The sequence below is a fragment of the Sus scrofa genome, chromosome 6 (assembly GCF_000003025.6).
Source record: "Sus scrofa isolate TJ Tabasco breed Duroc chromosome 6, Sscrofa11.1, whole genome shotgun sequence".
NCBI lineage: Eukaryota > Metazoa > Chordata > Mammalia > Artiodactyla > Suidae > Sus > Sus scrofa.
This window is the reverse complement of record NC_010448.4, coordinates 89,182,801-89,205,102: the sequence shown is the minus strand read 5'-3', so window position 1 is coordinate 89,205,102 and position 22,302 is coordinate 89,182,801. Positions and strand designations below refer to the sequence as shown.

General features: G+C 56.1%; 2 protein-coding genes across 10 annotated transcripts; one reads left to right on the top strand and one right to left on the bottom strand.

Moving 5' to 3' along the window:
- On the top strand, positions 1,149 to 8,108 carry TMEM54 (transmembrane protein 54). Of its 7 annotated transcripts, none has more exons than XM_005665196.3 (7): positions 1,149 to 1,403; positions 4,208 to 4,445; positions 6,768 to 6,827; positions 6,985 to 7,173; positions 7,297 to 7,431; positions 7,544 to 7,652; positions 7,828 to 8,108. In XM_005665196.3, exons 2-6 carry the CDS (start codon positions 4,209 to 4,211, stop codon positions 7,616 to 7,618), a joined length of 696 nt encoding a protein of 231 aa, XP_005665253.1. In that variant the 5' UTR covers positions 1,149 to 1,403; position 4,208; the 3' UTR covers positions 7,619 to 7,652; positions 7,828 to 8,108. The 7 variants fall into 7 exon arrangements, with proteins under 7 accessions (XP_005665253.1, XP_013854583.1, XP_020951494.1 ...); XM_013999129.2 differs by having other exon boundaries at positions 7,738 to 8,108; XM_021095835.1 differs by having other exon boundaries at positions 1,150 to 1,403; positions 4,252 to 4,445.
- Positions 8,054 to 17,559, bottom strand: HPCA (hippocalcin). 3 transcript variants are annotated; one of them, XM_005665170.3, is made up of 4 exons: positions 16,891 to 16,970; positions 13,817 to 14,215; positions 9,170 to 9,275; positions 8,054 to 9,053 (listed from the first exon to the last, which is right to left on the bottom strand). In XM_005665170.3, the coding sequence occupies exons 2-4, from the start codon at positions 14,192 to 14,194 to the stop codon at positions 8,956 to 8,958; spliced, it is 582 nt and encodes a 193-aa protein (XP_005665227.1). In that variant the 5' UTR covers positions 14,195 to 14,215; positions 16,891 to 16,970; the 3' UTR covers positions 8,054 to 8,955. The 3 variants fall into 3 exon arrangements, with proteins under 3 accessions (XP_005665227.1, XP_005665228.2, NP_001116597.1); XM_005665171.3 differs by lacking the exon at positions 16,891 to 16,970 and adding an exon at positions 17,312 to 17,559 and having other exon boundaries at positions 8,055 to 9,053; NM_001123125.1 differs by lacking the exon at positions 16,891 to 16,970 and having other exon boundaries at positions 8,956 to 9,053; positions 13,817 to 14,194.

Here is a 22,302-nt window from a genome sequence, read left to right as displayed (position 1 = left end):
GTAAAATGGGGTAATACTCTTTAACTCTCAGTATTGTTCCAAGGACAGAAGAGAGAACCCTCATTTATGCATCTAAAAGCAGAGACATTTAAAAGGACTGGGTCCCCAGCCTAATTCCAGATGGTCCAAGACTGGCTTAAAGAGACTGCCTGACACTGATAGAGAAGCCATGTGCAGGTCACATGCACATTGTATGCCCAACATACAAAGCATACGCATTCAGTGGACATCTGGTATTAGATGCTTCAAGCCAGCCCCTGCCCTCAGGGCCACTGACCACTGGGGTGGGGGGTACAGACTGTGAACTGATGCTGCCCAGATACCACAGAAGTGCCTCCCAGAGGCCTGCTCTAGGGGCTGAGAGCCCAGGGAAGGAAGCCGCAGCACAGCCACATTGGAGAATGTGGGCACAGAGACCCACTACTCCACCACTTCCCATTGGTCACTCTTACTGAGTCCATTCCTACACGTTGTGGACAAAGAGGACTCGAGTCATCCTGGCACACTAAAGGGGCACAGTAACCAATAGCGGGTAACAGTAAAGCTCCTACTATGTGCTCCTGCTAGGTCTACCCTTCATCTGTAAAGATAATCTAGAGGGTTTTCAAAGCGTTTGATCTCATTTTTGTAGCTCACCACGACTTTAGGGAACAGGAATTATAATCCCTGACTTTCTGACGAGGAAACAGAGGTACTCCCCATCCCCCACACCCCCACACCCCAACACATAGTGAAGTAAAGCACCTTGCTAGGCGTGGGGAACTGAAGGCCAGGGCAAGGACAAAATGTGATTTTCTTGAGGTCACACAGCAGGTGCAGGACAGACCCTGGTTCTCCAGAGAGTTGAACTTCCCCATCCTCTAGAAAGAAGTGGATTCCCAACTTTCACCCTGGGGCTTTCCTGTCCAGGTGCCCCCACCAGGTCATGGCAACCGCGCATCTGGCCCCCATCTCACGCCCCAGCCCAGACGATCGCGGCTCCTCTAGGGCTCAGTTTTCATCTGTAAAATGGGCATCCCCGAAGCCGGGCGGGTTAGGAGCAGAGGGGAGCGGCCGGGCGCCGCCGGCACCCGGGGCTGGCGCGGGGAGGTGGGGCCTGCTCCGTGATTCAGCCGGGCGGGCCAGGAAGGGCTGCCCAGCCAGTCAGACCGGCCCGGGATGCAAACGAGCAGTCAGGTCCCTCCCGGGGTCGGGCCGCCCGGGGGGTGACGGGAAGGGAGGCCGGCCGGGCGCCGGGAGCCCAGGGCTCGAGGCGGGAAGTGGGCGCGGCGCGGGCTGTGCTGGGCGAGCGGCGGCTGCGGACCAGGATGAGAGCCGGGCCGCCCGGCCGCCCGCAGCGTCTGGAGCCCCGCTGAAGCCGCCGCGGGGACGCCGTGCGGGAGCCGAGATGTGCCAGCGCCTGGGTGAGCCGCGGGGGACTGCGGGGCTGACGAACCCGCCCCACATCCTTGGCAGGGGCGGAGCAAAGGAGTGGGAGCCCGGAGCCCCGGGATTCAGGCCGCCTTCTCTGCATGTCACTTTCTGCTCTGGGCCTCAGTTTCCCCAGCACCGAGCTGGAGCCGGGGTGGGGGGGGCGGGGGTTTGGCTGCCGGAATCTTCTCCAAGTAGCTCCTCGCCCGCCCCCACTTTCCTGCGGACGAGGGACCCCCAGGTGGGAGGAGAGCAGCGCCCCCTCGCTCAGAAGGGAGAGCAGAGGGAGGGGGGTTCAGAACCCAGAGAGTTCCGAGCCCGAGGCTACCTGCTCTTTGCTTCCTCAGCGTCGCCAAGGGCTCCCGCTTCCATAACCCTCCCACTCCCCCAACCAGGCGGAGTGGGAGGGGCCGTTGGCAAACAGGATCCAGGCCGAGGAGTGAGACCGATGTGTCCCCTCCTCTCACTCCCTGGACACAGAGATGCTGCTCTTGGGCATCAGACAGACCTGGGGGTGGGGGGCGTCCCTACTCCAGTCAAGAGATTGTGTGAGCCTTGGTTTTCTCATCTGTAAAGTGGGAAGGGTAGCACCACCTCCTGGGGCAACAGTGAGAATGAAGTTAGCTCCTATGGGGCAATCACGGGCTTGCCACTCTGCCAACCCCATTGCTGAGGGCTCCGAGGGTGGTAACGTAGAAGCAGAGAAGCCTGGGGCTGTCCTGAGACTCTGTCCAGTGCTCCAGGCACAGCTCCAAGCTAGTCTGACCTAGTCTTGGTCGTGAGGCGCTGTTGTTCCTGAGCCCAGCCCTGAGCTGGGTGGTGTCTGGGTGGCCAGGTGGGTGGGTGGTTGGGATAAAGTGGGTCAGGCCCCTGGGATAAAGCTGCCTTGCCTCTTCCTGTTTGCCCAGGAGTTAATCTTTACAATGCCATCCAGTGCCACAGTGCCTGCTCTTTGATTTTCCTGAATGTGATGCAGCTACAGAGGGTCCTGTAGGCTCCCGAGGTCTCAGAGACCCCCTAGACCAACCCCTTCCCATTTTATACATGGGGAATCTGGGGCCCAGAAAAGAGAGAGGCCGGTGTCACACAGAGGGGCTGTGACTAAGTAGCCCCAGGCCTCCCTGCTCCCTGGAGACCTGCTCTTGGCACCTGGCGCCCAAGAACATCCAGTCCAGGGATTTCTTTCTTCCTTTCTTTTTAACTACAGAGTTCCCTTCTGTGAAATATAACCCAATTCTTTCTGCCACAGCTGGGGACACTGAGGTCTAGGAAGGGACGCAGGGATTTCCCAAGGAGTCGCTAAAGGAAGAGCGGGGGGGTGTTTAGCTCTAGGGGCCAGGAGAGACTTCCATCTCACAGAGCTGGCTAGAGTGAGGGTGGTGGGCCCAAGGGGCCAGTATGGTGTGTGTCCTAAGGGCAGAGCCAGGACCCATGGGGGACATTCCAAAAAGCAGATCTGAAACAGCCAGGAAGAGGGCTCCCTGGTCCTGAGGGCATGTAGCCACTTGGACACTCAGAATCTGCACGTGAATGCCTGATGTTTTTTTGATCCCAGCCTCCCCAGCTTACCTTGTCCCTGAACCAAGAGCTTGGTTTTCCCAGCACCCTCAGAGTATGGCCCACTTTGCCATCAATGTCCTCATGGGGCCCTCCTTCCCCACCGGGAAACAGGGGTTATTCTTCCCATATGACAGATGAGGAAATGGAGACTCAGAAGTTTGAGCTTCTTGGGAGTTCCCATCGTGGCACAGTGGTTAATGTACCCGACTAGTATCCACGAGGAGACGGGTTCGATCCCTGGCCTTGCTCAGTGGGTTAAAGATCCGGCGTTGCCGTGAGCTGTGCTGTAGGTCGCAGATGCAGCTCAGATCTCTGAGTTGCTGGGGCTGTGGTGTAGGCAAGCAGCTGCAGTTCTGATTCAACCCCTAGCCTGGGAACCACCATATGCTGCAGGTACAGCCCTAAGAAGACCAAAAAAAAAAAAAAAAAGTTTGAGGAGTTCCCGTCGTGGCGCAGTGGTTAACGAATCCGACTAGGAACCATGAGGTTGCAGGTTCGATCCCTGCTCTTGCTCAGTGGGTTAAGGATCCGGCGTTGCCGTGAGCTGTGGTGTAGGTTGCAGACGCGGCTCGGATCCCGCGTTGCTGTGGCTCTGGTGTAGGCTGGCAGCTACAGCTCCGATTCAACCCCTAGCCTGGGAACCTCCATATGCCACGGGAGTGGCCCAAGAAATGGCAAAAAAAAGACCAAAAAAAAAAAAAAAAGTTTGAGTTTCTTGCCCTGAGTCACTTTAGCAATTATGAATTGAGTATCCTACTGTGTGCCAGGCCCAGTCCACTGCTCTGAATCCCGCACTGGACCTGACCCCCGCCCAGCGAACTAGGGGGCTCTTTGGGGCCTGGACAGCTAGCTCTCTACGGTACCTTAGGGTTTGGTGTGGAGCGGGCAGTCAGTGAACATTGATGTAACGAATGTATGACTGACAAAATCAGTAGATGTGAAGCTTAGTGGAAGGATCATATGTCTTGAGCTAGAGATCTGGGTCCAAATCCTGACCGTGCCACTCATGACCTTGAACACTAATAAGGACTGTTACCCTTTATAAAGTCCCACCTGTGTGTTTTTCCAGCCTTAAGAGTTCCAAGGATGCTCATGAAAGCACTGTGAACCCCTTTTCCTGATGAGGAAACTGAGGCTCAGAGAATACAAATCACTGGCCCCAAGTCATCTGGTAATAGATTTAGAACCCATGTCTATCACTCTTGTCAGGTTCTCAGTTTCCTCCCCCGCCCAGCAGGATGTGCCCCACCCGTGACCCTGACATGGCTGGCTGTCCCTCAGGTGGCCTGAGTGCGAGTGACTTCCGGAAGGTGCTGATGAAGACGGGGCTGGTGCTGGTGGTGCTGGGCCACGTGAGCTTCATCGCAGCTGCGCTGCTGCACGGCACCGTGCTGCGCTATGTGACCGCCCCCCACGATGCCGTGGCCCTGCAGTACTGCGTGGTCAACATCCTCTCTGTCACTTCGGCCATCGTGGTATGGCCAGCCGGGGAGGGACCCGGGAGGAGGGGGCTGCAGGGGGCTGGAAAGGTCTTCGAGGAGTCCCCACCCAGAGCCTGGAGTGGGCAGGCAGAGAGCCCCAAGCACGAACTCCTGTTCTGCCACTTACCAGCTGCACGGGTCACCCAACCTCTATTTGCCTCGGCTCCCTCATCTGTCAGATGAGGATGGAAATGGTGTCCACCTCAGAGGGTCCTAATGAGTGTGGATTTGAAATCATCCACATAAAGGGCTAAGCCTAGTGCCTGGAACGTGGTTAGCACACCCTGCTGTGAGCTCGGATTATTATCACCATAAGGAAATGGTCAAGGCACTGCTGGACAGAAGGAAGGAGCATCCGCTCCATTCAGGAGGGTTCCCAGATGTGGAGGCCCCTGAGGTGGGTTTTGGTGGAGGAATAGCAGTGCAGCAACAGGCTGCAATGACCATAACCCAGGCCTGCTGGGGCCAGCAGGTAGGAGGGGAAGCTGGGATGGCATTTCAAGTACAGAGAGTGGCAGGTGCAAAGGTGTGGAGGCGGGAATGGATACGGTCTGTCCTGGAGACACCGACAAAACCAGTTTAGCAGGAGCTTAGCATGGGGCCTGGTCTATAGTAAGTTCTCAATAAATGGTAGCTGTGGTGATGACCGGATCAATACATGAATGAAGGGGCCTGGTGTTCTCAAGTTCATAAAGCCGTTTCCCACCATCAGAGGGAACATCTGCCCTTCAGTGTCTGCGTTCATCCCTGCCATCTCCTGGCTGAGGGACTTGTTTCTCTCTCTGAGCTGTTTCCTCCTTTGCAAAATGAAGCTTCGAGAGCCCCAAGGCTAGGGTAAGCAAGGAGCACAGGCCCCAGCAGGTAGGAGAGCCTCAATGGGTGGGCCAGAGCCAGGCTGTGCAGATATGTGCATTGTCCCTTGGAGTTACTCTTATTGTTGTTTGTTCCTCTCACCAGCCTTGTGAGGAAGGCAGGGAAAGCAGTGAGCTCGGGGTTAGGAGGTCTCCCAGAGATGGGCTCCAGGCTGGACCACTTCAGGTGTGCCCTTATTTCCTCAGTGAATCCCACAGCTCCCTGCAACATGGGGCCATTATCCCCACTTTACAGAGGGGGAAACCCAGACACAGGGATTCATCCAACCTCCTGCCGATACAGAAAAGCCACGCTGGATGTGAAACAATCTGTGACTATCGCCAAAGCCAGTAACCTTTCCATGAGCTCATCCTGCTGAACGGGACTCAGCCCAAAGAGTTTGTGGCATTTACTTGTGGCTGCACTGGGCATTAGAGGCATTGCTGGGTGCCCCCCCCCCCGCCCCCATCATCTCACCTGCCTCCTGTGGATCCAGCCCATGCCTAGTAGAGTGATGGCGTGAAGTAGTGAGCCTGGCTGAGTAGAACCCAAAAGATTCAGAGGCCAGCTGGTGGGCTAAACAGTGGGGTGGGTTCCCCTCTGGGGACCAGGGTGGTTAGGGAGGCCTGCAGGAGGAAGAACCGAGCAGGTAAAGAGCAGGAAGGCCATTCCTGAGAAGACTCTGTGTAGGTAGCGTCAAGGGCAGGCTATGAGTGTGTGTCCATACCCGAGATGATAAGAAAAAGAGACCGGTCCAGGATGGAGCTGAGAAACTGATGGGACTGGGACCAGTCACTGAAGGCCTGGTCTAACTTATCTTTTTACTTTATTTTACTTTAGGGCTGCACCTGCAGTATATGGAAGTTCCCAGGCTAGGGGATGAATCAGAGCTGTAGCCACCAGCCTACACCACAACCACAGCAATCCTTAACCCACTGAGCAAGGCCGAGGCTGCAGCCTCATGGATACTAGTCAGGTTCATTACTGCTGAGCCACAACAGGAACTCCTGGGCCTGAAATAACTTAAAATACTCCTAGGGATTTTGATTTCTGCTCCATAAGGTATCCTGGTTAATTTTCAAATAACACGTTTGTTTTTTAGTTCCTTGCCAGTTGAGTTACTTAGTCTTTCCCAAAACCTTTTCCAGTCCAGGGAGACATGAAATATATGTCCTGTGACATGGCCCTGTGGATACACAGGTCCCCATTTGAAAACAGCTGTAAGCAGTGGGGAGTCATGGAAGGTTGTAGGCACAAAGTGATTGTGTTTTAGAAACATCACTTCAGGGCATGAAGAGACAGAACCCCTGTTCAGATGGAGGTAATGAGACCAAAGCTGAGCAGGGGCTGGGGGCTTGGAGGGCAGGACTAGGCTTTGGTGGAGTCTTTATTGGAGAGTGGCCCTGCCCCCTGCCCACTCTCCTGCAGCTGGGGGGCCAGAACTGACTTAAGCCTCCTCCACAGGTCATCACCTCTGGCATTGCAGCCATCGTGTTGTCACGCTACCTCCCCAGCAGCCCCCTGGTATGTGGCATCTCCTGGGATGGGGCTGTAGGGTGGGGGCAGCAGCCACCCCCAAGAGCCTGGCCCCCTTGGAGGGGCTGAGGCTGATCCCATGGGGGCCAGAGCTGCCCATGGAGCTGAGCCCAATGTCCGCTGACCAGTGGCCTCTCTCATCCAGCGCTGGACAGTGTTTAGCTCGAACGTGGCCTGTGCCCTTCTCTCTCTGACCTGTGCTCTCGGCCTCTTGGCCTCAATCGCTGTGACTTTTGCCACCCAAGGCCGGGCACTCCTAGCTGCCTGCACTTTTGGGAGCCCCGAACTACTGGCACTGGCGCCTGACTGTCCCTTCGACCCCACACGCATTTACGTAAGTGCTTAGGCCTAGCCTGGGGGACATCAGGTGCTCATCAGAGGTGGGAAGTGTTCTTGGAGTCCCACCCTCCGCTTTGCAATCCCAGGCAGCCATCTCTGATCACTTGTCCCCCCACAGAGCTCCAGCCTGTGCCTCTGGGGCATCTCGTTACTGTTCTGCGTGGCAGAGAGTGTGTTTGCGGTGCGCTGCGCCCAGCTCGCCCACCAGCTGCTGGAACTGAGGCCCTGGTTGGGGAAAAGCAGCCACCACATGGTAAGGCCTGCCACCCCCCACCCCAAGTCCTGACTCCCCATATTTCCTGGAAGCCCCTCCTGGGAAGCCCAGGCCAATCTGCCCCCACTCTTCTTGAAAACTGGGGCAACAGCTTTCTCCCCAGGACCAAAGGGAGAGACTTGGAAGTTCAGAGAGCTCAGATCTCCCAGCTAAGCCATACAGCTGACACCTGGCTCTCCCAAGGCCCAGGATGGGAAGAGGTATCTGGGCTGGAACGGGGGGCACTCCAAGGGTACGGCCTGCCTCTTGCGTAGTGGAGAGTAGTGACGTCCCTTCACCTTGAAGGTCCTCCCAGCCCCGCATGTTCTGGATGTCCTGGAGGAGGAGACCCAGACCCAGACCCAGCAGGCCTGGCAGCCTCCGTTGTCTCCACAGATACAGGAAAGCCCAGAGCCTGTGGAGGACCGTGACCTGCCAAGCTGCACTAGCTCTGGGCCATTGACCCTCTGACCACAAATGCCTCGCCCCATGGCCACTAGGGCCCTGTACCCAAGTCTGCACTGTGATCAGGCGGGGATTCCTGGAGCCAGCCAAGAGGACTCAGCCGCAACTCCAGGACCTGGGTGGGGCTTTCACCCCCCTACTCCAGCCACCCAGCCCACTGCACTGAAACGAGACTTTATTCTGAAGTTAATAAAAACAACAGAGATGCTCCATATGGATGCATGCAGTGGGGGAGGGGCTCAGCCAAGGGGGTCGTGCTTTGTTCCCACACAGGACGCAGAGGGTGGGGCTCAAGGTGTTTATGCCCATCTGTCTGGGGCCTGCGTGCATGTGTGTGTGTGTGTGTGTGTGTGTGTGTGAGAGAGAGAGAGAGAGAGAGAGAGAGACAAGATATACAGGAGAGGGGTCCGTGGATCTGTGTTCATCCAAGTGCTGAAACGCAGGCAGGGGTTCATGGGATGCACAGCTGGGGGGCTGGAATCAGGAGATTTTCCTTTTGCATCACAGCCTCCAAGCCAACAAGGGCAGGAGCAGGCAGGGTTGGGGCCCTCCTGGGAGGAAGGATGGCTCAAGGAAGGTTTTTCCTCAAACCCCCACACATCTAGAATCTTTCTCTCGGCTCCAAATAAAGAACACGCTCCTTACCTGGGTATGATTCCCAATTCCACCAAGGCTGAGATCTACCAGGGTGGGGGTAGACGTGAGGGAGCTTGCCCCATGGCTGGGGAAGGGAAGTCTGGCCTCATGGCTGGTGGGGGCGAGGGAGAGGCTGGAGTTCTGGTATCTAGGTAAGGGAGGGTGGACTCCGAGGGGCAGACCAAGCCAGAGCCTGTGTCTATCAGTGCCAAGGGAGAGACTGACTCTTGAACTGGGCGTTGCTAACCACCGGCTTGCTTGGACGTTGAGGGGACTGCAGGATTCCTTTCTCCGTAGGCTTCCCAGAGGGCAGACCCTGGGGCTGGCAATCTGACCCCAGCCTGGAATAGACACAAGGGCGAGGAAGCTGAGAGCCGGGAGAGGGCCAGTGACGGCGGGGAGGGGAAACCCGGCTCCTCTTGCTCAGAACTGGGAGGCGCTGCTGGGGTCGCACTGCAGCAGACGCACGATGGACGGGTCGCTTTTGGCCCCGCGGATGAACTCCTCCAGGGACAGCTTGCCTGCGAGACAAGGGGCGCAATGATGGGGGAGAAGGCGGCAGCAAAGAGAGGGGACGCAGAGCAGGACCGCAGAAGAGGAAGGGGGAGTGGCGCCCGCCCCGCCCCGGCCTCCTCACCGTCGTTGTTTGTATCCATTTGGCGGAAGATTTTCTCCGTCCTCTTTTCCGGGGTCGACTCGTCCTCTGGCATCTTCATCACGGAAGAAACCATCTTGTAAATGGCCTAGGGGTTGGGTGGGGAAGGCAGGGAGTGAGGGGAGCCTGCCTGAACCCTCCACCCCCAACTTTGCAAAACGCCTCCAGCTGTGCCGACGATCGCTGCTCCCGCCGTGGTGAGGCGGAGGGGGGGTGACGGAGGCGTGGGTAACTGGGGAAGGAGTGACTGGGATGGCTTCCCAGAAGAGGGGGCTCTTGGAGCTGGCCCGGACCAAGTTTCCTCGGGGCACTCGGTGGGAAAGGGATTGCTGGCAGAGAGATCTGCGTGTACAAAGGCCCCGAAGCGGGAAGCTCTGAGTGGGCGCTGGGAATTTGGAGGTGGCTGAATGCAGGCGGTCAGGAGAAATGCTGGAGGACATCGGGGCCCAGATGGCGAAGGGCCTGGCACCCAGGACTTAGGAGCTCTTGCCAAGCGCCACAAGTACCGGGTTAAGTACCAGGTTCGAAGAACTACTCTGAAATTCCAGGGCTCCAGGAAAAGGCCCGCACTCGATGGCCGACAGGGGGCGCTGGTCAAGGTGGGGGTGGTGGCACTGGGCTGCGATGCCACTCTGGCCAGCAGGGGGCGCAGGGTCGCCCTGAGGGCTGGGGGCCTGAGGCTGCTGGGCCCACGGGGAGCGGGGATATAACGCAAATAAACGCATAGGCGCATCTGCTGGGGGCGAGGAGAGCTTGGGCTGTGCTGGGCCCAGGACCGCAGCTGCCAGGTGCAGGAGCTCTGGAGGCGACTCAAAGGAGGGATTTTCGCGGTAAGTGTACACCGAGCACGTAGGGCTTGGTCTGTGGGCTGGGTCCTGGGGCCCAGAGCTCAAGGACCAGACCGGTCATCTCACTCTACCAGCTTTTTACTACTGAAACCTCCAAGAAGTCTGCCTTCTTCTCCTGTCCCATAAACTTCCCTAGCCTCAGATTCGGCTTTGGCCTCCCGCAGTGGTCTCTTCTGGCCTCTCTCCCTCGGGTCTGTTCCCTACGCTGCCTCTGAAAGCGTTTCCCAAACGCAGATCTCCATCAGCAAGTCCCTAGCCCAGGGGCCGCCCCCTCGTTCCCATCTTACACAGGCCTCCCTCCAGGACTGCCTTGCACCCGGCTCCTTCTGGATGCTGCCCCACGCTCCTTCTGCTGCCTCCCACTCCTCCTTGGGGCTCTCTTTACATGGTGCTTTGTTAGGGAGGCCTCCTCTGATCCAGGGTGGGTCAGGGCCCATACGCTGCCCCAGAGTCCCCTTTGGAGACGCCTCGCCGAAGAAATTATGCCTTTGTAGGAGTGCTCCTTGCCCCCAGCATACAGATGAGAACCGTGGACATCTAGCTAGTGCTCAGATCCCCAGAACGTAGGCACAGTGCCTGGCATCTGGCAGGGACTCCCTTGTTTAAAAGCTGTTGGCACCTCCCACTGCCTTCCTTTACCAAGTCCAAACATTTGGCCCTTGGCATTCAAGGCACTTCACACTCTGGTCCCTGCTGACCTCTCCATCAGGCCTCCCCCCGTAAGTGATTTTGCCACAACCAGACACCCCTGTGCCTTTCAGGATTCCCAGCATTTACAGTTTCTGCCTGGAACAATAACACTAGCTACCATTTACAGACCCCTACTATGTGCAAGGGACTTAACATGCATTATTCTCATGCTTGCAACAGCTCTGAAAAGCAGGTATTGAGATCGAGACAAGAAACTGAGGCTCAGAAAGAGAATTGATGACAGAGACCAGATTAGAACCTGCTTCCTCTTAGCGGCTGGTTAGGTGCTTGTGGGATGCTGATGACCCCTCCAAGCAGTGTGTTTGAAGTAAGGCGGACAAGGAGTGGCATCCTGATTCCGCTAATCACTTGCTGTGTAGCCTTGGGCAAGTACTTAACCTCAATTTCCTCATCTGTAAAATGGGGCAATCCTAACTCCCTTATCAGGATATATAGAGTATTAGACTATCCTGATAAGGGAGTTAGGGTTGGATAGTTGGCAAGACTAGGTGGTCAGTAAATAGCAGCTAATATCATAATCATTATTCATCCACCACATCCTCAGGTCCTCCCTGCCCTTCAGTCCCCGGGACTCTCAGATGTCATCTTTTCACTTCTGTCACCGAGCTGGCCAGTATGGCCTGCACACTTGTCTCCCAGCAGAGTGGGAGTTCCAGGAGGCTCAGGTAGAGTCTTTTCCCTTCCAGTGTGCCCACCATCTGACACAGGCCTGGGTTCTGAGAAGGACTGAGCAAGTGACCTAGACAGTGACGGCTCCCCTGTGACAACCGTTCTCCTGGGCCTCCTAATTAATTGTCTGGAATTACTGCTCACTCATTGTTTCTCTGGAGCCGACTTGTAATTAATCAGTCGCTAGGGTTTGCAGAGTTCTGTCTGCACTCGCCGTCTGGGGCCTCTGGGCTGCCATAGAGGAAACCAGGGCCTAGATAGCCGAGGCCAGCCAGGGAGCTTCCTGAGAATGCCCAAAGAATGGTGCTGGCTTGAGTGATGCCCTGGGCTTTGAGCCTCCAGCAAGGCTGAGATTTACTAGCATACGCCAGTGCAACCACATGAAGTGGTTAAAGATATGAACATCCCTCCGAATTGGTGGGTATCCAGCTGCTGCCTGATATCCCTGAATGATCTTCCCCAGAAGGTTGGCTACCCCAACCCTTCCACCAGGAACCCCAGAACTCCCCACTATCCATCAGCTAGAGAATTAATGCCTGGCCCATGGGAGTCATTGACAAACATTAAGGTGTTCCCCTAGCGATAGGCATAGGGAAGATACCACATCTCAAGGCAACCCATTCTACTCTCGCTGGAGAGAGCACATCTGAAAGCCAAAGTCAAGAGTCCAGTAGGGCCTAGATACATGGGGGGCAGGGGGCAGTCAGCAGATTTGAGGGACCAGAAGGGAAAGGATCCAGAGAGGCAGAAGGAAGGGAAGCAAGAGCCTGTACAAAGCAGCACATTCCAAGGATGTTGAAAAGGTGATTCTGGCTGGAGCAGAGACTGTGCAGAGGAGAAAATAACTGACAATCGCTAACATTTACCAAATACCAGTAATATGCCAGGCCCTCTGCTAGAGTCCCTATCTTGCTTTGTTCCCACAATAGCCTTTGAAGAAGGGGGTTAACATCTTCGTTTTACAGGTGAAGAAACAGAGGCTCAGGGAAAAAAGTGAACAAGGTACTGGACAGGTAAAATGGAACCAGAAGGAGTTGCCGCTGTGGCTCAGTAACAAACCCATCTAGTATCCATGAGGACGCGGGTTCAATCCCTGGCCTCCCTCAGTGGGTTAAGGATGTGGCATCACTGCGAGCTGCACTGTAGGTCACAGACATGGCTAAGATCCCACTTGCTGTGGCTATGGCATAGGCCAGCAGCTGGAGCTCCGATTTGACCCCTAGCCTGGGAACCTCCATATGCTGCGATGTGGCCTTAAAAAGACCAAAAAAAAAAAAAAAAAATAGGAACCAGAGCCCTGATGGACCTCAGTGTTGCTGAGGGGATGGATGATGTGTGGAAGGTTTTCGAGATAAAACTAACACGTGTCAAACCTGTACTAAGAAAAGACACTCCTATCAGGCTCTTGTTTCCCTGTGAGGTCAGCCTCCCCAGCCTCATTGTACAGATGAACAATCTAAGAGTTGAAGCCAACTCCCAAACTGGAGGCCAGACCCCTTTTTAGAGGCAGCTCAGAGGCATTGCAGCCAACTTGAACTTGACTCTACTTAGATGCTGTGTAACGTTAGGCAAGCCACCTCACCTCTCTGAGCTTCATGGGGTTGATCAGGAAGGATGCACTGATCTCATGAGTATAAGCATCTCACTCAGTACTCGGCTCTTAGTTGGAAGGTGGCTGGGTACCCAGATGGAATGTGGGCGATAGAACTGGGTGGCCCATTCCCAGGCTGTGTGATCTTGAGCAAATGTCTTTACCTCTCTGAGCATCCGTTTCCTCCTGAGTAAATGAGGATCAATGAAACATAACTGGCCTGTACTCTGCAGAAATGTCAAGTTTTGAAAAACAAAAACTGAAGAACTGTTACAGATTAAAGGGGCCTAAAGAGACATGATGACTAAATGTAGGGTGTGATTCTGGACCAGGGCAAAAAAATGCTATAAAGAACATTATTGAGACAGTTGGCAGAATTCAATATGGTCTCTAAGTTAGATAATAGCATTGTTTCTATGTTAAATGTCCTGACTTTGATAATCATATTATGGGTTATGTAAGAGAATGTCCCTGTTCTGAGGAAATCTATCCTGATGTGTTCATGGATAGAGGGTCATGTTCACAACAACAAAACATTACACACACACACACACACAAACACACTCAATGCTAAAGCAAATGTGGTCAATGTTAATCAGCAAACCCCAATGTTAATCAGGGTAAAGCGTATATGGAAGTTTTCTCAACTTTATATTGGAAATTACTTCCTATTAAAGACTTTTTTAAATGGGTAGTAAGAATAGCAGCTGCCTCTGCCTACCCACAAAGCTCTGGAGAGGATAAAGAGGGCTGGTGGGTGCAAGCTGCTGGGCCCTGCGCCTGGCAGTCTCAGGGGCCCCGGGGGCCCACCTGCACGATCTCCAGCATCTCCTCGCGGCTGATATAGCCGTTGCCGTCCAGGTCGTACATGCTGAAGGCCCACATGAGCTTCTGCTCCAGGCGGCCACGCGAGGTCACGCTCAGCGCGATGATGAACTCCCGGAAGTCGATGGTGCCGTCGCTGTTGGTGTCGAAGGTGCGGAAGACATGCTCGGCGAACTTGGAGGCGTCGCCGTAGGGGAAGAAGTTGGCGTAGATCTTCTTGAACTCGTCCACGTTGAGGATGCCTGTGGGGCAGTCCTTGAGGAAGCCCTTGTACCACTCCTGCAGCTCCAGCTCCGAGAACTCCGTGTTCTCCCGCAGGTCCTGCAGCATCTCTGGCCGCAGCTTGCTGTTCTGCTTGCCCATGGCCGCGGAGCCAAGTTCCACCTGGGTCCCCGAGGGGGTCGAGGAACAGAGAGGAGGGGTCAGGCCCTCTCAGTCCCTTGACAGCACTCCAGAAGGGCCCCCAGGCACCAGCCACCTCAGCCTCTCTTTTGACCCAGGGAGAGAGAGGAGCTGGCCCAAGGTCACACAGCCTGCACACACCCAGGCACCCTGACTCTGCGTCAGCTCCACACCATTTCCCCAGACCTTCTACTTCCCCAGGGGACAGACCTGGAGACAGAGGAAGAGAAGGGGGGTTCACCTTTACTGAAGACCTAGTCAGTGCCAGCCACTGAGCCTCCACAGAGGTACATGTGTTCACCCTCAGAATATGAAGCCTTGGGGTTAGCACCCGTTTTACAGATGAGAAGGCAGGCTCTGGAAGAGAGGTGACCTGGTTCAGGTCACATAGCCATGGAGTGACAGGGCTGACTCCCAGAGTCACCTGGGAATATGCAAAAAGGCCCTCTGGTCCTGTTCCCTCCTGCTCACTGCCCCCTCACTGCCTCACATACACCTGCTCACACAAAAGACACCTGAAGCCCAAACACATGTGTCTGGCAAGAGGCAGCATAAGATAGGTGTTCGCCTGGGCTCCAGAGCCAGACCACCCAGATTTGAATCCTAGCTCTGCTTCTTTCCAGCAAGGTCACCTTGGGCAAGTTCCTTAAACTCTCTCTACCTCCTGTAAAGTGGGGTAATAATAGCCACCTAATTATTATTATTATTATTGCTTTTTTAGGCATTATTTAGGTGTATTGCATATGCCTCCATAACCTGCGGCATATGGAGGTTCCCAGGCTAAGGGTCCAATCGGAGCTACAGCTGCTGCCCTACACCACAGCCACGGCAACACAGGATCCGAGCCATGCCGTGTCTGTGACCTACACCACAGCTCACGGCAATACCAGATCCTTAACCCACTGAGCAAGGCCAGGGATCAAACCTGAAACTTCATGATTCCTAGTCGGATTCATTTCCGCTGTGCCACAACAGGAACTCTGCTACCTCATTATTGTTGTGGGGGTTAAATTAATTAATTCATGTGTAACACTTCAAAAGATGCCTGTACATAAAAGTGCTTCCTAAGTATTAAATAAATAAAAATGATTTACATGTATCCAGAATTCAACCATTAAACAAATGAATATCTACTGACACATATGATACTACACAGCCCACAAATCCACACACTGGGTCCCACGCCACTCACATACGAGTTCACACCCACCCAGGGTCACCATGCCTCCACACGCGACACCATTCCCTCTGCTCCACAACTCACACATACTGACACAGCACCACGCACGCACAACTCCCATACCCTGTGCATCAAGACACACCAGCCCACGACCCCACATGTCTCACACATGCCATCACAAACCAGCTCCTATGCTGACACCTCTCACATGGCCAGCTGCACGTGGGACCCTTCGGCACCCTTGCCATCTTTCTTTCATTACCCAAGGGTGCTGCCAGGTGCCAGAAGAAGGAGCTGCAACCCTTTTCAGAATCTACGAGGGTCCCCTCTTCCAGGGAGACCCCCTAGCCAGTCAAGCCTCCCCCAACACTTACCTTTCATCTAGTTCAGAAAGGTCCCCTCGGTCAGGGCAGAAGGTTAGACTGTGGAGGGCTAAGGGGAAGGCATCGGAGAACAACCAGGCGGTTCTGGGCAGGGATGTAGGGTGTGTGCAGGTGAATCTCACCCCAGCTTGGAGCTTTGAGACAGAGCAAGGGGGTTTCTTGTGGGTGCATGTGCACACGTGGGTGAGCGTGTGTGACTGCATGTGCTCATGTGTGCATGTGTGTCCCTGGCTTCTGCACTGCATTTGGCTCCTTATGTGTTTCAATTCATATCTGTGCATGTGCATAAATGTGCATGTGACTAGACATGCACCCATCAGTGTGAGGGGAATGTGCCTGTGTGGCCATTTGGGGGACCCGTGTGTGTCCTCAGCACTGTGTCACATCCATGTTTCTGTAAGTTAGTGGCCCCCCCTTTCTAAATCAGCCTCTTCTGCCCCAGGCTGAGGACCCACTGAACAAGTGTGTGGGAGGGCACTGAGGAAACGCCTGAGGCTAGGGCGGTGGAGTGTGTCCCTGAGTCCCCTCCTCAAGGTCCAAGGAACTGGGTCATCTGGGCGGGGGCAGAGAAACGTGCTCGGCAGGAGAGATCTTCCAGTGCCCCCTCCTCCCTGCCACCCTCAGAGTTGCCCCTCCCAGTTGGAAGACTTGGAAATGAGGGTAGCGGAAGATTCTGCCGTCTCCGCTAAGACCCCCAATCCCCCAAATGGGAAGGACCTAAGCTCGGGTCATCGGGGAGAAACCCCGCCCCCAGGACCCTCTCGAACCCTTCATTCAACCCAGCCCCAGCTCTCGCCCCGGTCCCCCGGTTCAATCCTTCCGGCACTCTCGGAGAGCGCCGGGCCCGTGGCCCCTCCTCGAGGGGGCGCTCCGAGGCGTCCGAAACGCGACACCCCGGGCTGGCCACTCAGCGGTCAGGACCCTGGAGAGCGCCGTGTGTTTTCCCCGGGGCAGCCCCCACTCCCTGCGTCCCCAGAGAGAAAATTCCCGGGAGGCACAGGAGCGGCGGGGTTGGGGAGCCCTGGACGTGGCCCCTACCTCCAGGATGTCCCCTCCTTGCACCCCCCAGCCCCGACCGAGCGGCCCCCACTCACCCAGCGACGCGGAGACACCGACTGCGCAGGGAAGGCGGCGCTGCTGCGGCGCGCGGCGGCAGAGGCGGCCGGAGGGGCGGGCGGGGGGCGGGGGGCGGGACTGCGAGGGAGACGCCCCGCGGCGTTTGCCCGGAGCCCCTCCCCTGGGGGGGTCTCCGTTCCTCGCTTTTCCCTCCAGCCCTGGGAGTGCCGGGAGCGTCGGGCTAGGCTCCGCCCCCGCCCCTGCCCAGGAGAGGGAAGCGGACGCTCTCAGGTCCCCGGCCCCCTTCACGAGGGAGCACCCCGCGGGGAGAGGAGGATACAGGTCCCCGTCTCCTCAGCATCTCGACTCAGGCCTGAACAGGGTGGGGGATCTCCGCCCAGAGACCTCTTTCCTAAGCCGGGGACAACCCCTCTACCCGCCGGCCTCCCCCATCCCTACCTGGGCTGGGAGCCGCACGTCGCTCCGAGAGCGGAATTCGGATCCTGAGCGGTTCCGTAGGCACCCTCCCTGCCCCCGCGCCTCAACTCCGGAACCAATGGAGCTCTTCAGAGAGGGGGCAGCGCCCACTCCTCCGGTCCGTGAGGTCTGAAGGGGGGGGGGGGCAGACACGCCCCCCCAACCCACCTCTGCCTTAGAGAGCCCCTCCCCCATCTCTTGCCCATCACTATGGATTTCGTGCCCAGGATAGCTCCGAGAAGGAATCTCACCTCCTAACATTGATCAAAATTGGTCCTCCCACCCCCCACCCCCAACACTCTAATCAAGAGGACCCCCCCCTTCCCTCTCTCCGCAGCCAATGCCTGCACTGGATTTTGATATGTGAGGACTGGGGAGAACCTGAGATGCGTAGGCCCCCTGCCTGCAGACAGAACTGTTCCTCTCCGGATTCACTGACCCCCATCACAGCTCGTCCTGCCAGGATGAGGGCTGCTTCTTCCTTCGCCCAGCCTCGGCAGCAATCCCAACATTCTGGGCTTGAATTTTGCCCTTTCTCTATCTCTAGGGGGTGGCCCTTATTGTCCCCACTTCACAGATGAGAAAACTGAGGTTTAGAGGGGATAAAATGATTCTTCTAATGTCTCACAGCAAGCGAGACATTGGGCTTGAGCTTGAATCCATGTGCCCTTATCCATTCATTGCATGAATATTTATCGGGCACTTCCCAATGAAGTTACAGGAGTGGACAGTAAGAATGGATTCCTTTCGTGTATTATCTAGTGTATTGGATAAGTGTTTTGGGAAAAGTCGAGATCAGCGTGCAGAGGCTGGGATGGTGGCAGTGCTTAAGACCGTGCCAAGGACTTTAGGTTTTTTTCCAGGTAAGATAGAAAGATCCTGGGGCTTTGAGCAGAGTGGAACGGTATCAGCTTATTCAGCCATTCTGCTTTTCAACAGATGTGGAGCAGTAGGGGCTAGGGTGGGATCAGTGGGCCATCTCAGAGATGACCAGGGTGGCAGAGATGGGTCTGGCTTCTGGACCTACTTTGAAGTTGAGGCTACGGCAATCATCAGCTGACTGGACAGAGGTCCTCCCACTTCCATGGCAGCAGCTGGGACCCTCCTGGCTCCCCAGGGCTCAGACTGCAGCTCCACTTACAGGTTCTCAGACCAAGTCTCTCGGGTGGTCAGGTGGCCTTAGTCTCCCCTGCCCGAGGACAAAAAGGGAGTCTCAGCTGGAAGAGCTAGGGAGCCAGGATGTGGAGAGTGGGGGCAGCTGGGCCCCCCAGAACATCAGTTCCTCTGTGTGCCTTGGCTCTGGTGTTGGGACCCCCATGGAGGCGCCAGACATGCGTGGGTGGTTCCCAGCTGCCTCCTGTGTGAGAACCTGGGGGTGGGGAGAGACATGCCACTCAGGCCCCTCAAGTGACAAGCTCCCTCCCCTCTCCCCACCAGGCCTGGAAGACCCACTCTGCCAGGGGCAGGGAGAGGGACCTGCCCCTGGCCCCTCCCCCCTGCCCCCTCCTTCCTCTCTCCCCTGCCTGAAGCCTAAGAATCTTTCTCCTTCTTTCTGTCCTTGCGGGGTCTTAGTTTTCCCTGATGGGGGCTGCTGAGCCACTCTGCTTCCTCCCACTTCCCCAGCCCAGCTTCACCTCCAGTTAGGCTGACTCCTTGGCTCAGCTACCTACATCTCCCCAACCCCACTGTTTTTCTTCTCTGTGAGACTGATTCTGATGCCCTGCCCTCAGGGCTCTCACTCTGCCTCCTGTCTCCCCAGTAGACTGGGCTTCTGAAGACAAGACTGTGCCTTCTCCTCAGCCTGGCCACCTCGCCTCCCTCTGACTTTCCTGTACCTCCAATGAGTAGGGCAGGTGGAAGGGAGAGGGCAGAGTCTGGGCTCTGCTGGTTACTTCCCATCAGCCACCCCTCCCCTCCTGGGGCCCTAAGAAGTGCTGGAAGTCCCCTGAGCCAATGGGAAGGCTTGGGGCTCCCCACATTGTACACCAGAGCCTAGGACCTAGTGCCCAGAGATAGAGCCCAGCAAAGGAGGGCAAAAGGGCAGCTGTCAGGAGGCCTAGGTCCCTTAGTTCAGATGACCTGAAACAAGTCTCTTCCTCTTTCTGAGCAGAAAGTTTAGACAGGTCACCTGGGTATTTTGAAATCCCCCATCAAAAGCCTTAACCAGGAGTTTCTGTTGTGGCTCCGTGGGGTAAGAACCCGACCATCATCCATCATCCATGAGGATGCAGGTTCAATCTCTGGCCTGACTCATTGGGTTAAGGATCTGGTGTTGCCACAAGTTGCAGCGTAGGTCGCAGATGCAACTCGGATCTGCTGTGGCTGTGGTGTAGGCTGCCAGCTGAAGCTCCAATGGGACCCCTAGCCTGGGAACTTCTATATGCCACAGGGGCGGCCCTAAAAAGAAAAAGAAAAAAGAAAAAAAAAAAAGCAGAAAGTCTAACCAGAGTACAGGCAAGAGAGTCCTCACTTACTGCCAGTCTGGGCCCTGGGGGAGAAACTTCTGTACATGGGCATACCTAGATGAGGCACCATGGAACCCCGCAGACTTGAAGGGTTCTATGAAGGTCAATGGCAGGGGTGGGGTGAGGGGTGACCTTGCTGATGATACCCATCCCCCTACCACCCCAGACAGAGGCATCTGGGAGGAAGGAAAATACAGAAGGGGGTTACTGAGAGAACCGTGCAGGAGAAGAGCCACCCCCCACCTGAGGAGCAAGGCGAAAGGTACAGAAACCAGAGGCGACACCCTCCTCCAGCACTAAAAGGGGACAGACCAGCTCCCAGGATGCCAGAGAGAGAAGCAAGGGAGGAATGAACGGTGAGGGGACTGCGTATCTCTTGCGCAGCTACTGTATACAGAGTGCTTTGCATATGTCACTTCCTTTGATCCAAACTAATCCTGAGGAGTCCGGAATGTGACTGCCATTTTACAGATGTGAAGACTGAGGCTGCCCAAGGAGAAGGGAAGCCACGTGCCCGAGGTAATATAGTGAGAAAGGGACACAGCCAAAATTTGAAATCAATGCCGTGGGACTCAGGAGCCCAGGCCCCTCTCTGGAACCTCTCAGTGAGGTAGGCAGATGTAGCCCCTCCCCAGCCCCCTCAGAGGCACAGCCCCCACCCTCCCCTCTTAGGTCCCAAATGGTTTGGAAAATCCTGATGGGAGCAGATGGTGGGGACAGATGGAAGGAAAAGCATCTCAGGGCTGAATTACACAAACAAACATTGATAAAGTGATTAAAACCTCAAGCCACCCCTTTCCAAAGGGCCCTGCCCACCCCAGCCTAGAGCACAAAGGACTCTGAAGTGGGAGCCTGGGGGTCTCTGAAAGCCACTGCATCTTAGCCCAACCCATCTCAGCTTCTGCCCGCCTCCCTCCCTCCTTGCCGGGGACCACCCCCGGACCAGAGCCCAGGGCGGCACTGCTGCCAGGAGCACAGCCCGGGAGGGGGAGGGGGCGAGCCTGGCTGTTCCCAAGGGAGCTGGGCCGAGAGGAACAGAGGAGGGGGAGGCTGGGGGTGTTGGGGGAAGTCCTGGGAGCTGGAACGCAGACCTGATGTCAGCGGAGGGGCATGGGGGGTGTGGCAGGGCTGGGGACCCTTTACGGACGGGGGGGGCTCAGCTCCCATTGAGCAGGGCCCAACCTTGTCCCACCACCCACCTCTGCAGTGGAGGCGGGCAAAGCGCTTCACCTGTGGAAGATGTGGTTGGTTCCTTCATCTGTAACACGGAAACAATAACATTAGCACCTCCCCGGGAAGGGGCTTGTGAGGATTAAGGGAGAGAGAGCCAGCAAGTTCAGGGCACTGGGCCTGCACTCATCGGCTCCAGGGAGCTAATAGGGCCTCCCTGCTGTTGGAGGATCAGGAAGGCTGCTCTCTACAGAGCAGAAGTCTGGGCTTGAAGATCCTGCCCGAAGAGCCCCTGAGGCTGCTGGGCTCTGCGGCAGAGGGATCCTCCTGGGTAAAGGCAGCTGATCCCTCTGCCAAGCGCCCTACCCCATCCCACTCCCCCCCACCCCTGAGAGAGAAAGGGGATGCCTCTTTGTCATTTCTGACTAGGAGCAAACAGACTTTGGAGGGCAAAAGACCCAGGTTCGGGTGTTCTCTGGTGACTCAGTGATTTCAGGATTCAGCATTGTCACTGCTGAGGTTCAGGTCGCTGCTGTGGCACAGGTTCCATCCCTGGCCTGCGAACTTCCGCATGCCATGGGCCCTGCCAAAAAGAAAAAGAAAAAGAAAAAAGACTCAGGTTCAGATCTGATATGATCCCTTCCCAGCTTTGAGAAAGTTGGCAAAAACAACCCCTCTGATCCTCTGGCTCCTTCTCTAGAAAACCTGTATTTCCAGCTGCTTTCTGGACTTGCTCTCAGAAGCCCACAGACACCTCAGACTCAAGCCAGCTGGTGTCCGATTCATGGCTTCCTTCCCAGCCTGGCCTGTGCCTGCGTCCGCGTCCCCCTCCATGGCCAAACAGGCCAGAGGTCCACCATCTGGGACCCGACCCTCCTCATCACCCCCATACCTGCTTCCTTCCCAAGCCTGCCTGCCTACTTGAGGATATTTCTCAGGCCTGCCCTCCCCACTTCTTGTCACCTCCCTGGTCTCATACAGACTGGCCCTGAATTACGGCTTTGGTGGCCCCGCCTTTGGTATCTCTAAATCTAATCCCCTTCCCCTCCGCTTAATAACCTTCCATGGCTCCCCACTGCCTCCCAGAGGTGGCGGACCTTCCAGGATCTCCACGACATGCCTCGACCCAGCCCCCCATCTCAGCTCTTACCCGCCCCCCCCACCTTCCTTCAACCACTGCCCATCAGCCAGCAGTGATGGGAGCTCTCTACACCAAGAGAAGGAATCTAGGATCAAGGCTGGGGTAAGGGGGCTCCCTGACCCCACAACTCTGCATATGGGTTTTAACCTAGTTGAGGATAGGGCGAAGTGAGGCAGGCAGCTGGGGTCATGTTCCAG